The sequence below is a fragment of the Neopsephotus bourkii genome, unplaced genomic scaffold, assembly GCF_033783945.1.
Source record: "Neopsephotus bourkii isolate Nb327-2 ecotype Australia unplaced genomic scaffold, CSIRO-AGI_Nbou_v1 NB_1526, whole genome shotgun sequence".
Classification (NCBI taxonomy): domain Eukaryota; kingdom Metazoa; phylum Chordata; class Aves; order Psittaciformes; family Psittacidae; genus Neopsephotus; species Neopsephotus bourkii.
In genome coordinates, this window is record NW_026902002.1 from 571,900 (window position 1) to 584,612 (window position 12,713).

Consider the following 12,713-nt stretch of genomic DNA (forward strand, 5'->3'; position numbering starts at 1 on the left):
GGCGGGAAGGGGGGGCCGACGGGGGGGGGCCGTACGGAGCCGGGCCGTGCCGTGCCGAGCCGAGCCGCGGCTGGGTGATGTCAGGCTCGAGGAGGAGCCTCCGCCGCCTGCCCTTTTACTTTCGGGCGCCGGCACTTGGCTGCAGGCTGCCGCCGCTGCTGGCCGGGCCCCCCCTTGCCCCCTCCGTTATGGGCACCCCACACTTTTAAGGCCGGGGCGGCTGCCCTCTGCGCCGCCCCGGGGCGGGGGGGGCACGGTGAATTAGTTAAAAATCCCTATTTACGTGGTTATTCATTGCCCCGGTCCGGGCATGTGAACAACCACCCCCCTTTCCCCTCCAATCCACCCCCAGCGCCATGCCGGCAGCCTGCACCCTGCTGCTGCTGCTGGGGCTGGGGCCGGTCCTGCCGACCGGGTCGCTGCCCCTCGCTTCCCCACGGCGTCTTCCACCTCCTCCTCCGTCCCGAAGCCGCCTCGGCAGCTCTTCCTCGCCTCCCGCCGCGGGACACGCCGGCAGCCCGGGTGAGTGGCTCATAGGGATAGGGATGGGATGGGATTTGGTCCCGGCGGTGAAGGGTGAGTGGTATCCCACTCACTCTCCACTGCCTCACGACCAAGGTTTGCTGAGCATCCCTCTCCATTTTAAACCTTGCCCAGCCCATCATGGTATAGGCAGACACTTTGCTGGGTGAAGGTTTGGAATGGTAATCGTGGGTGGGAAACTGATTCGAAGGTCAGCAGTGGAAACTTCATAGAAGAGCATGAGGAAGGTGCTGGTGGGTACCAGAGTACAGCCAACATGCGGTCACCCACCAAAATGCTTTCCAGGTGGGAAACTGCTGGCTTTTGTAGGTGATCTTCCTGAGTTGTCTACTGCTCATCTACAGACATGCCCTCATCTCACCTTAGATGCTGTCCCATATGCAGGTGTGAGGACAGATACCATCATCTCTCTATAAATACTCTTTGTCTCTGCATCGTCTACAGATTATCAGATTAGTCATGTGTGAAGTAACATTTTTCCTTGCATGCCACATTTACAGTGTCGTTATCAGGAGCGATGAGTAGTTTGGTGCTTTATGAATGATGCTGAATTTGGTTTCAGCACAGGACAAACCATGTTTTTTTCCCAGAATAAGCAGGGCTCATTTCAAGTGTCAGCCAGTAAACTGGTTCACTTGCTCGCCAAAGAAGACACATAGCTCTAAGGATGGTGAATTCTCAATGAGTTTGGAAAACACTGGGTGTCTGCAGGTGGTATAAGGAAATCCAATACACCAAATTAGTCCTGTGTAGGTTTTAAATAAGTTTTAGGATTTGTTTGCTTGCCTGGGCTTGACTGTCAAATTTTGTCTTTTAATTTCTGATGTGGAAAGAATATCATGCTTTGGTACTCTGGGTTAAGTTTACTTTCATGGAACTGTACGGTTTCAGGAAACATGACAAAACTACATTTATAACATTTTAGTTTTCTTCAGAAACCCAGGATGTGCCTTTGTAAGATGTATCCACACTGGACCAGAAGTATAGCTGAGGATGTCAACTGGAATGTACCCTGCAGTGGACTAGAAAGCTCCTAATGAACAGTGTTTGTGTGAGAGCAACCTGGCGACTAGGATACTGCACCAAAATGAAGGAGCTTTGGGTCTGTTCCCAGCTCAGACATTTCATTGTGCCACTCCAAGTGTCAGTTTGCCCTCCAAACCGGGAGAGAATAATGCTGTTTTACCTGCTATCAACCTTGTGAAGATAAAATCTGCAACTTGCCACCAAAGTGCTTGCCTATTACTTGTTGAGAGCTGTGCAAATTCCTCAGTGGACAAAAAAAACTATTTAATTTCATCTCAGCTTTCGATCTGGCATCTTTTCCTGTGACCTTGATGACTCCTGAGAGTCAGCGGAGGAATGCATTTCCTTTGTTAAGAGTCTGAAAAGCTAGAACTATCTGTCCACATGCTGGAAAAGCCATTTGTCTGGCTACCAGTGCCTGGACAACCAGTTCAGTGGAGGAGGCTTTGCTCAGTGCAGCCTGTGCTCAGCAGCTACAGGTGCTCGTGAATTATGTCAGCCCTATCCAGAAGGAATGGGGGATGCATCATGGAGTGATAAATAGCCCAGCAGTAGCTCGCTCCCTGGCAAACAGCATCATGAATTACACTGGGTCCTGACAGCCGCAATTCACTGGCTGTTAGCTACAGCTCTATGCTTGTCAGTCAAGGGAATTGTTTAGCGTTAGGGGAGCAGGCTGATGGGATCTCCTGAATCCGTCTCAGGTTGAGCTGCAGACGCTCGAGAAATCCATTTGTCTCATCACCACTCCTGCCCCTCTGAGATGCTTTTCACCTTTGAAAGCACTTGCTTGAAGCAGGGTGGGAAGAGGTGGGGGAAGGAAGCATTTCTTGTGAGCCCATTGCCCCAGCACTACGTGGAAATGAAGATTATACCTCTGTTTGAAATTAGTCTGGGGTTAGACAACAAAAGCCCTTTCTCAGGCAGGCTTAGTGAGCAGATGGTGAGGCAGGGGGTATAGAAATGGGACATTTGAGTCTCTCACAAAGCATGGGGTGAGGGAGCGGGGCGGAAGGCGGGCTGCCCTGAGGAGCCTCATTGCCTTCCCGGCCTGCCTGCTCCTCAAACCACATCTGCTGCCCCTCCCTGCCAAAGCCACTGTGGGCTTGTCTGGTGAAGAAAGGAGGACAGATGGCTCTCGCATGTTCCTTAAAGTACAGGCTGAACCCGGGGAGAGGAATAGAGGGGAAAAAAAATAGGTGAAGTAGAAAGCAAGAATGGTGACAGTAAAGTTAAAGCATCATCAAACCTCTCCATGGAATCCCTCCTGGCAGCTATTTTACATGGGCACTGGGCAAGCTGAAGGGCATCGTCTGCTGCCAGCCTGGGTTGGGTGGGGGTTTGGTTACTAGCTTTGTCCTCCTGCAGGTCTCCTTACTTCAGATTTCCCATCTGTAACATGGGAATAATTCCAGTGACTCCACGGTGGTATGGAAGTGGCACCAAACCCCTGATGAAGGCACTTGGGCTGGGTTCTCCCCCTCTTCCTGAAGTGTCTTTTTTCTCTTTACTTCTGACCAGCACTGGTGCCCTGCCATGCTGCCCAGCACACCATGGGGCCACCAGCAGTGAGCTTGCCCTGAGAAGCTGATCTGCTTTTCTGTCATCTGTGTCTGTCCTTCTGTCCTCTCTCTCTCTCTTGCGCCAGCTGCCTTTCTTTTCAGCTTCCCTGGTGGGAGCCCTGGGAACAAGGTGTGAAATCACCTGAGAAGAAATCAGCTTAGCTTGCAACAGGGGTTTAGGCTGGCTGCTAGAAGGAACTTTTCAGCCCCCATGAAAGGGCAGAATCATCTGTGTTTATTTATGTATTTTTATAACTTTATTTTTGAAAATTTCTGTATGAGAAAGAAGCAAATTTAGGAGCGAGGGAAAAAGATGCTGAGGATGGTTATTTGCACAAAAGTATGATGTTGCTTGCAAACCTGCCTCAAATTTCACAGTACCTATTTGTGGCTCCTGGGGGGCAGAAGCCCAGCTCTCTGTGCAGTCATGCCAATGCAGAGAGGTGTAAGATGCTGCTGTTTACCTTTGATATGATTACAGGTGGCTGTGGGTGGTGCAGGAAGGATGCTTCCTGCCCTTGCAGCACAGGGACAAGGAAGATTACCTCCAGTACCTCCACACTGCTATCAAAAGACTGATAGGCTGCAGGGTTTTCCTGTCTTGGGCATCTTCATTGCTCCTCTCTGTGAGCTGTAAGTGGATTTGGTTGGTGTGCTGTGAACACCAAGTCCCTGGAGTTCTATAGATTTAGCTGTGCTCCTTTGGGATATGTAATTAAAAGGGGAAAAAAAATAAAAGGGAGGAAAAAAGCCTTTCAGAAAAGGAGGGAGATAAGAGATCAGATTTCCTGCCTGTTCCCCATTCCAAGCCCCTGAAGGCAGCAAGGGTCTTGCGCTGACCAGCTGGTTTTGCACCAGTCTGTAAAAGCACTCTGTGTGATATTTAAGTGGTAAATGAATATGGTCTGAGAGATAATTGTGTAACCTGGCTGGCAGGGAGCACATAGTGATGTGTATTGATTTACGCCTCCATACGCAGTGAACGCGAGCTCAAAGCTGTGACCGGGGCGCAGTGGGTAAGGGGATAGCTGCTGTAGCTAAAGCCTGTTATCAGGCTCTCTGCAAAATGTAATTTCCCAGTAGCAAACCATGAGAGCCAGCCCGTGCCCACTCCACAGGCATTCACAGAGCACTCTGCTCTGGCTGCCGTCACCACTTCAGAGGGATAATTTAATTTGCTTTAGTTTTCTCTTGTGGCTGGGAGGAGAAGGGAGACAAGGGCGGTTGCTGCTGTGTCTGTGGGAGCCAGTACTAGCCTTTGCTGGTGCAGAGGTGCCTTCCTTAGGGAATGTTATTTTCAGTATTGAAAGTTGCAGGTACTGAGAGTTTAGAGAAACATGGGTTTTCTGGGACAACGTGCTTCCTTTACCTGCTCTTATAGATCCCAGTTGGGGGGCTGGCTGTGAGAAACAGTGGTTGAGCTTCCAAGCTGTTTGGACCAGTTAGCTGGCACTGTGGGTTCCCCATCGCTGGTAGCTACATGCCATTTCCAAAATACGGATAGGTACAGAGCGGTAGGGCTCAGCTATGGCTGAGCCTGCTGCCTTTTAGCAGCACCAGGCATAGCATGCTGTACCCAGTCCAGCTGCCCCTGCCATGTGTGGGGTGCTCAGGGCAGGACTGCAGCATCCTCAATACTCTGGGTGAGTGGTCTGGGGCTGGATGGATCATAGACAGCCACTGTAAACTCTCTGGATTCTGGTTTTGCTTTCAGTGAGGATCAGTTTCAAGATTGTTTCTCAGGTTTGGGAGTGAGGAGGGTTGGGATTGGTCAGGGTCTCTATGCAGATGAACAGCACTGCTCATGCTTGGGCTGGTCCACTTGGACATGCATGGAGCTCCTCTGGAAAGAGGCATGGCCAGATCCTGGCACCTGCTGGGGCGTCTTCCTGCTGTTGCAATGGTGCAAAGAAGCTTTCTGGGCAGTTTGACCAGCCAGAGGGTCAGAAGGTGCTCCAGGCGAATTAAAGGTTGTTTGATTGCAGTATTCCCATGATAATGTCTGCAACAAGATCCGTAGTCTGTAGCTTATGAGCAAGCTCCTCACGAGGCCTTAATACCCCAACCACAGGCCCTGCTATTTACATTCACTTGAAGATGTAGGTCGTACAATATGTTTTTTCTCTTTCCTGATCAGCTGAGCGTAAAAGGCAGAATCCAATTTTCAGTGGCAGCAGAACCGATTACAAATTCAAATTTTTATTTCTCTGAGCAGTTTTGCGACATTTGCATTGTAACCTGGTGTTCCCATAAACATTAGAGGCTCATTTGCTGGGATATTCACCCAGAGCAGATGCAAGAAGGCCACAAGCACAGGCTTTGTGAAAGAACGTAGTCTGTGAGTGCCTATCCAGGGAAAATGGCTTTGTCGTATCTGGCCACGCTTCCCTGACACCCTTTTCTGCAGCGGCAGCCATGAGGGAAGATCATGAGGGAGAGGTGGGGCAATCATGAGGGGAAAGGAGGGGCAGCTATGATGGGTGAGGGGAGATTGTGAGGGGAGAGCAGGGATGGCCATGAGGGAAGATCATGGAGGCAGTGGTGGGGCAACTGTGGGGGGAGATTGTGAGGGGACAGGAGGAGTGGTCATGAGGGACAAGGGGAGATTGTGAGGTGAGAGCAGGGGCAGCCATCGGCCATGAGGGGTGGCCATGGGCTGTGAGGGATGGCCATGAAAGGTGAGGGCGGCAGCTGTACAGTGTGGGACACTATGAAGGGGCAGATGAGGAGTGGCTGTGACTGGAAATCATGAGGGGCAGCCGCGAGGGGTATCAGTTTGCCCTCAGTGATATGGTTTAATGGTGGTCTCTGCAGTCCTGGGGTAAAGGTTGGGCTTGATGATATTACAGGTCTTTTCCAATCTAGTTGATTCTGTGATTCTATATATACAGTTGATGCATGTACACCCATCACCATATATTTTTAATGCCCAGGTGTTATACCATAACATCCTGCTGCTTCAGCAAGGGCATGGTTATTTCATGGCTCTTCGATTATGCAGAATTTGCATTCATCCTTTCAGGCTGAAATCATTTGTGTCCGAGGACAAGGAGAGAACTTTCCCACCCAAAAGGGAAATGATGTTGCATTGCTGAGCAACCAGCCCAAGTAATAATATAATCCCAGAAAAATGCAATTCCCTTGAGTAAAGGAAGCTCTGTAAACTTCAGCTCCTCCAAGCTGTTAGCGTAGCTGTTGCCTGTGTTATAGTAACGCTGCTGTCAGACCCAGTGTACTGAAGTGCTCAGGAGAGAACAGGGGAAAAAGGGATTCAGAACCAGTTCCTACCTAAAATGATGACCTCCAGTAGGATCTGAGTACTGTGAGGTTTATGTTACACAGACTTTAGGATCCTGGGTCACATAATTTCTTTGCTGTTAATTTGGTTTTTATCTCAGCTGGGTGCAGGATGAGTGATGGTCACCCTTGGTGCTGAAGAGCTTGGAGAACAGGTAGGCAGAGCCAGTGTGAGCAGAGGAATCAACTGGAGGAAGGTATAATGATGTGAGGTTTTCACTCACTGTGATGCTGGGGTCAAAAGGCTGGCTATGTAAAACCAGGGGATAAAGAGGCTCATTTTTAGAGTTGCCAGTGTTTGGGCAAACCCATGCAAGGGAGGGACACATGGTAAAGTTATTCTGTGAGCAGTATCTTTGGTTTGCTGTCTTCTGCTCACCATGGTGGGTGGCATTGGAGTGTGCCATGGTTTATTTTAGGCTCCATGAACACTGAGTGAGTACAGATCCCGTGGCCAGGGCATGGAATGAACCGCAGGGACCCTTCTTGGTTTGGGTGCAGCAGCTCCCAAGTCAGGCACCCACTACAGCCTTAAGTTCTGGTCTTCATAAAACCTGTAGGAACCTGCTGTCTTGGAGCTCTCTTCTTTCCAGGCTAAATTGTTTCAATATAGGAGGAGAAATTAAGCTGTTTCAGAAGCTTTACCTCTTCAGAAACCAGTATAAAATGCAAAAGATACAACATTTATAAAGTGCCTGAAATGCAACCTCAAACCTATTTCCTATGTAGGAAACATCCTACAAGCCGTCTCTGCTCTCTTGCTGCTGCCTGCAGTCCCTCGCATGGCTTTGGATGAAGGTATTTCCCGTTGCCTGTCCTCTGCACAGGCAGGGCTGTTGGGGAGGGTTATATCTGTTTCTGCATCTGCTGTGCCCTTGACTTGGAGTAATTTAATAAATAGTTTTGCAGTTGGTTACTTAAGCATATCCTGAGCTGCAGTCAGCATCTCGGCTGTGGGCGAGGGAGCGCTGCTGCCAAAAGTCAGGATCTGTGTTGAGAGCCTCCTAGGATTTGGCTGTCTTTCCTTAAAACCCCAGCTCCTAGAGTTGCCATTACAGGAGAATCGCTTAGAGGGTGAGAAGAAGAGCAGCTGGCTACTGATGTGGTAGATAAAAACCCCTTGAAAATGTGAACTGCAAATCCAGGAGACACTCAAGAAGTCCAGGTTGGCTATATTTAACAATACCACTAGTTCAAAGCTGATCCAGAGGCTTTTGAGTCTGGGCAAAGAGGCTGTTCCACACAGTCCTGCTTGGGAGGGCTCTGCCTGTGTGTCTGCAGGAGAAGTGCAACCATCTTAATCGGCTTGCTTTACTAGGAGAAAAGAGGGTGTGCAAAGAAGTGCAGGACAATGCAGCGGGGGAATTGGGTACAAATCCAATTGTTTTGTGTCCAGCTGTCTGAATACCTTGTGCAAGCGCCTTGACCTTAGCAGATTTACTCTCCACTGGGAGAAGCAAGCTCCATCTGCCTTTTCATTCTTGGTAAGGATGTGAATCTACAAGGACTTTTAGAACTGCTTTTGGAGTGTCCTGACTGTGGTCTGGCCTGTTTAAGCTGTTTGAGGGTGACTCTGTCACCGTCAATGTGACCAAATGCTGGAGGTCCTTCCCCTTGCTCATCTGCTTGTGCAACCTGTCTTGTGCTCCCAAGTCAGTCCTTGCAAAAAGTCTTCTGGAAATGCCATGACCTTTGTGTTCCTTTCACCAAGGCAAGCACAGAGATGTTTGAGGGACCTTTTGCACAGTGAATAGACAGCAAGAAGGATCTTGCAGCTGAAGTTTGGAAAAAAATACCCTTTTTTAACCCTGGGCTAAGTTAGCTCTGAGATTAAATCAGCTGGGAAAGGAGTGAGGAGGATTTTTAAGTGGTCTGGTAGAAAGTTGTGCAAAGTGTGCCTGAATGGTTAACTGGGCAGGGTTAACTGTTGTCCCAAGGGTGCAGCCCAGGCTGCATTTCCCTGAGGACTTCATATTGTACATGTATGTTCAGGGCATTTTTCTCAGCATTTTTCAGCATGCTGTGATGGCAGAGGTTTTAAAGGCCTTTACAGGAATCAGTCTGACCTCTTTCCTCTATAGCCAAGCAGATATCATTGTCATTTCCACCACCAGAACCACCCCAGATTCCCTTAGGGATATCCAGACCATGAAAGAAACCCTGAACAGGAGTTTTTGGGCTGATGGGCAAGCTCCTTTGGGTTGCTGGGACCAAAAGAGGGCTCTCTCTTTCTTGAAGAACATGCTAAAAGGTTCTTCTGCATCTGCAGTGACAAGAGGAATTTGGTTCAATAGAGCACAATCATCCATGCCACTGCTTGTTAGGATGCTGGCGTTAACACCCTTCCTCTTGTGGAAAATCTCTCAAGCCCTGAGGGCCGGCATGAAACATCACGTTCTGTTGAACTTCGCTGAAGCGGGATGAATCACACCAAGTTGAAGATTTGGCTTCAATATAGTATCAGAAGAATACCTTCTGTGGTGGTCCAGCAGGATGGTACTTCTGCCCAGCCAGTATGACAGGATGTGTTCTGGGGGGAGGACAGCACCTTTTGGAGTATGCGTAAGTTGGGGAGGTAGAGGCTGAAGTTTAGGTATTCGGGAGGTTTTTCATTTGGCTTTGGTTTTGAGCACTCTATAAAAGCAAAAGGCAGTCTGGAAGGGATCTCAAGATCTCTCCCAAGGGATTTCAAGATATCTCCCCTTACAGGATCACCCCAGAAGATGTTTATCTAACACATTTTTAAAAATTTACTCCAGAGAAGGGTTTCACAGCACCTCCAAATAGCTGACTTGCTACGTCCATGCCATTATAGGTAAGGAAACACTTTGTTATCTGGGAAACTATAGTAGCTGGAAGTTAAATCTTCTGCAAAGAAAGGTCCCATACAAGTGGTGGCCAGGTTTGACCCTGCATAACTCGTAAGATCTCACAAACTGACAAGGAAATTCAGCAATCTGGAGAGGTAACACAAAAGGTAATGCTGTGTATTGAACTCGTTCTACCCCTGTGATGGGAATGAATTTGCAGGAGTGGAAACATCAGCAAACCAACTGCGCATGATTTGCCTTCCTTGTCAATTGGAATCAAGGACCCTGATTGTGGAGCATAATACTGCCCTTGTAACTCAGCCTTTATCTTTGTGCTGGAGCAGGGTATAATTGTATCTGTGTCTGGAGAGACAAGGAGAAGGGTTTCAGTAGCTGGTGCTCACAAAGGCATCTTTAGAAAGCTCCTTACCCATGGTACAAGCTTGGAAGAGCTTAAAGGAAAATACCCCTGAGTAGCTTTAGGCATTTGAACAGTCATCATTGTTTGATTCAGCTTCAGTTACAGGGCTAACATATAAATGTTAATTCTTTTTAGGACATTATCAGCTCTTTCAACAAATAGAGAATGGGGCTGCAGTATCAGACTTGTGGCCAGCCCTGTAAATTAAAAACCCTTTTAAAGGATGTTTCTTAGGAAGGAAACTTGATCAGAGAGTGCAGAATAATTATGAAGATGGTCTTTTCTGAGGGAATAGAGCAAATATGAAGCATGAGGAAAGCCAAATGATGACCAGAAGGTTTCTGACCTGGAGAATGAGGGTACCAGCAATTTTGTGGCTTCTGAAAACAGTCCATATTGTGCAGATAGAGGTCCTTATAATCCTGTCCTGCAAATTGCTGGTATGCTTGGGGATTGCATGGTGCTGGGTAAGCCACATCACATGCTAGGTTAAGACCAAAGTTGATGGTCACTTGATGGCAAGAACGTGCCAAGACAGTCGGTGTGAGATGGCTCTGCGCTGGGTAATATGGGTCAGTGTGTGGGCAGATGGGGCTTGGTTGGAGATTTCTGGCCTCTTAATCTAGTGCCCTACCTTGCTTATCACACAGTACCTGTATGCATCAAGGTAGGCTATTGACCTGACCCTTAGCTCCCTATGAGTTCTCAGTGACAGCTTGGAGGGTGACAGCCCAACCCTGCCCTTCGGCATCGCCCATTTTCACTGCTGGCTGCAGGGCTCTGGTGCAGGATGCCTGCTGCAGAGCAGAGACCTGCACGCAGCCTGAAGAAGGTTGCAGAAAGGCACTGGAAGTGGTAAATCTCTTCCTCCCTGGTTCTCAGAAAGGAAATGCCTGACTGCAGAGGCAGTGGGAGAGCGGTGATGGGGCAGCGGGAGAGATGCCTGCTCCAGCTGCCCCAGGGCATGCTGCTCCTCTGCGGTGACAGTTGTGGCCAGCTGGTGGGTGCCATCAGGGAAGGACCTGGCTTGTCCCCTGGAAGAAGGAGGTCCAGCTCCATCCTGAGCACTGCCACCACCACTTCCGGCGGCAGATCGGTGTGGTGTCATCTAGGAAATGCGATTTAGATCATCATCCTTTTGCAGCGGATGGGGGAAGGGAGGTGGGGGCCCTTATCTTTTCTGGGGATTAATTTCTCTTTAAGCTGTTTTAATTTTTTTTGCCAGTTTGGTTTTTTCTCCATTCCCTCGCAAGTCTCACCATCTCTTGCTGGAAGAGTAAGAGCCACAAGAACATCCATGGTTTCCACTGCCATGACACCATGCCTTGCATCCCACCTTCAGCTGGGTTGCTGTCAGTTTTCCTCTGGGATGGGCTTGGATTTTGCTAGGCTACAAGGAAGGAAGAATGCAGTGAGCCTTGTATCTGTGTGTCACCAAACTGCATCCATTCGTTGTCAGCCTTGTGATCTTCCTGCATCTGAGAGGGCCCTTCGCCCCTCTCATCCCCATTGTGTTCCTGAGAAGTTGCTCAGTTCACAGGTTGGTCATAATTTCTGGTGCAGCCACTGGTCAGCAAAGCTCTTTGGCATGTGCTTAGCGTTAAGCACAGAGAATTGTTCCCCAGGAAGCTCTTCTTAAGAGCGTTGCTGGAGCTGTGATCAAGATACTTGGACCAAAGCCCACTGTGTGGTGATGGGCAGCATCTCTGCACCAAGGGACACATGGCAATCCCCAGCTGCTCTGGCTGTGGCCTTTCAGTGTGGCAGCACCCCTTTTCCTACTCTCTCCTCCATCCTTCCAGTATTTACTTTCCCCTCCTGGCTGTGGTAAGCAGCCCCTGGGCTCAGACCACTTTGAAGCAGGGACCTGTAGTTTTGTTTCCAGAGTCTGACATGAAAATACAGCCTTGTTTTCTTCTGGGTTTCCAAAGGGCCAGAATCTTCAGCTTCTGGAGAGGATGGCTCCTGCCATACATATGCTTCACACTGTCGGGCATCACTTTTTGGTGCATATTGAGGTTTTATGCAGAAGAATCTGTATTTCAGCCCATAGCTCTTGTGGGTTTAAGCACAATCCCAAAGAACCACAAATAACAATAGTTTTTCTGGGTGGTGTGCTTTGGTTTTTTTTTTGTCTGCAGTATCCATTTAAGTCAAATATAAGTCACTGAGCTTATGTTGTAGTAAATAAGCTACAGAATGACTTTGGTTATACATGAGGTCAGGCAGAGTGAGCTAATGCTCCCTTCTGGAATTGAAATTAAACTTTTCAGAAAGCAAAATTTCATTGAGCAGCTTCTAAGCTTCTGACACCTTTCGTTACAGAGGAGCTGCACAGTTCTCTGCACCTTCTGGGGCTGCTCAGCCCCTTATCACCAAGATACAGCCCTGCTTGGAGGCAGTTTCCTTATATTATCAGTTTAAATGAACGCGGGCAGCTGCTGGGGGCATGTGATGGCACCAGAAAGTCACACCATGGATTGTGATGCCCCGGTTAACATGCAAATGGTGATTAATCTCTCCATAGCAGCAGCGAGCTAGCTTCCCTGGAAATATTGTCCCATGTGTGATTTTTACCAATTGCAAACCTTGCAGAAAAATTCCAGGTTTCTGGAATTATTTATGCGAGAGCTCTGGAGAAAAGTCCGTGTTAGAAATTAAGTCTGATGTGTGCTTACAAAGCCAGCAGCAGCAGCATCCTGCTCTCTCCAGCCCTGTTTCATTCCACTTAACCAGCACTGCACACACTGCCGTGGCTTTTTTCCTTTCCCCCCCCCCTTTCTTTTTTGCAGCCAGGATGTTTTTTCTTGCCTTTTTATTGTTCCAGTGACCTAGCAACTCCACTTTGGTGGAGCCCTGCCAGGAGACTTCCTCCCCGAGCCGTCTGACAGTCTCCAGCAGCACTGCCCTCGCAAGGGAGCAGAAGTTAAAATGACACCGGGCTGGGTCCCTGAATGGCTTTTGCTCTGGCTTCACCGGTGCCAGCGAGGGTACCATTGGCTTCCCACCAGACAAAGCTTCCAAGGGACTTTACAAACCTGGGCAAACGAAGGA

At 48.8% G+C, this 12,713-nt stretch overlaps 1 protein-coding gene across 6 annotated transcripts in view; it reads left to right on the top strand.

The window, feature by feature from the left end:
* The first annotated feature begins 85 nt into the window (after window positions 1-85).
* Window positions 86-12,713, top strand: part of HEG1 (heart development protein with EGF like domains 1) — a 51,423-nt gene continuing 38,795 nt past the window's right edge. For 2 of the 6 annotated variants that reach the window (XM_061370014.1, XM_061370018.1), the window contains exon 1: window positions 91-522. In XM_061370014.1, coding sequence (XP_061225998.1) covers window positions 357-522 — 166 coding nt within the window. In that variant the 5' untranslated portion in view covers window positions 91-356. Of the gene's footprint in view, window positions 523-12,713 lie in introns of all 6 variants that reach the window. The other 4 variants (XR_009727954.1, XM_061370017.1, XM_061370016.1 and 1 more) reach the window with 4 other exon arrangements.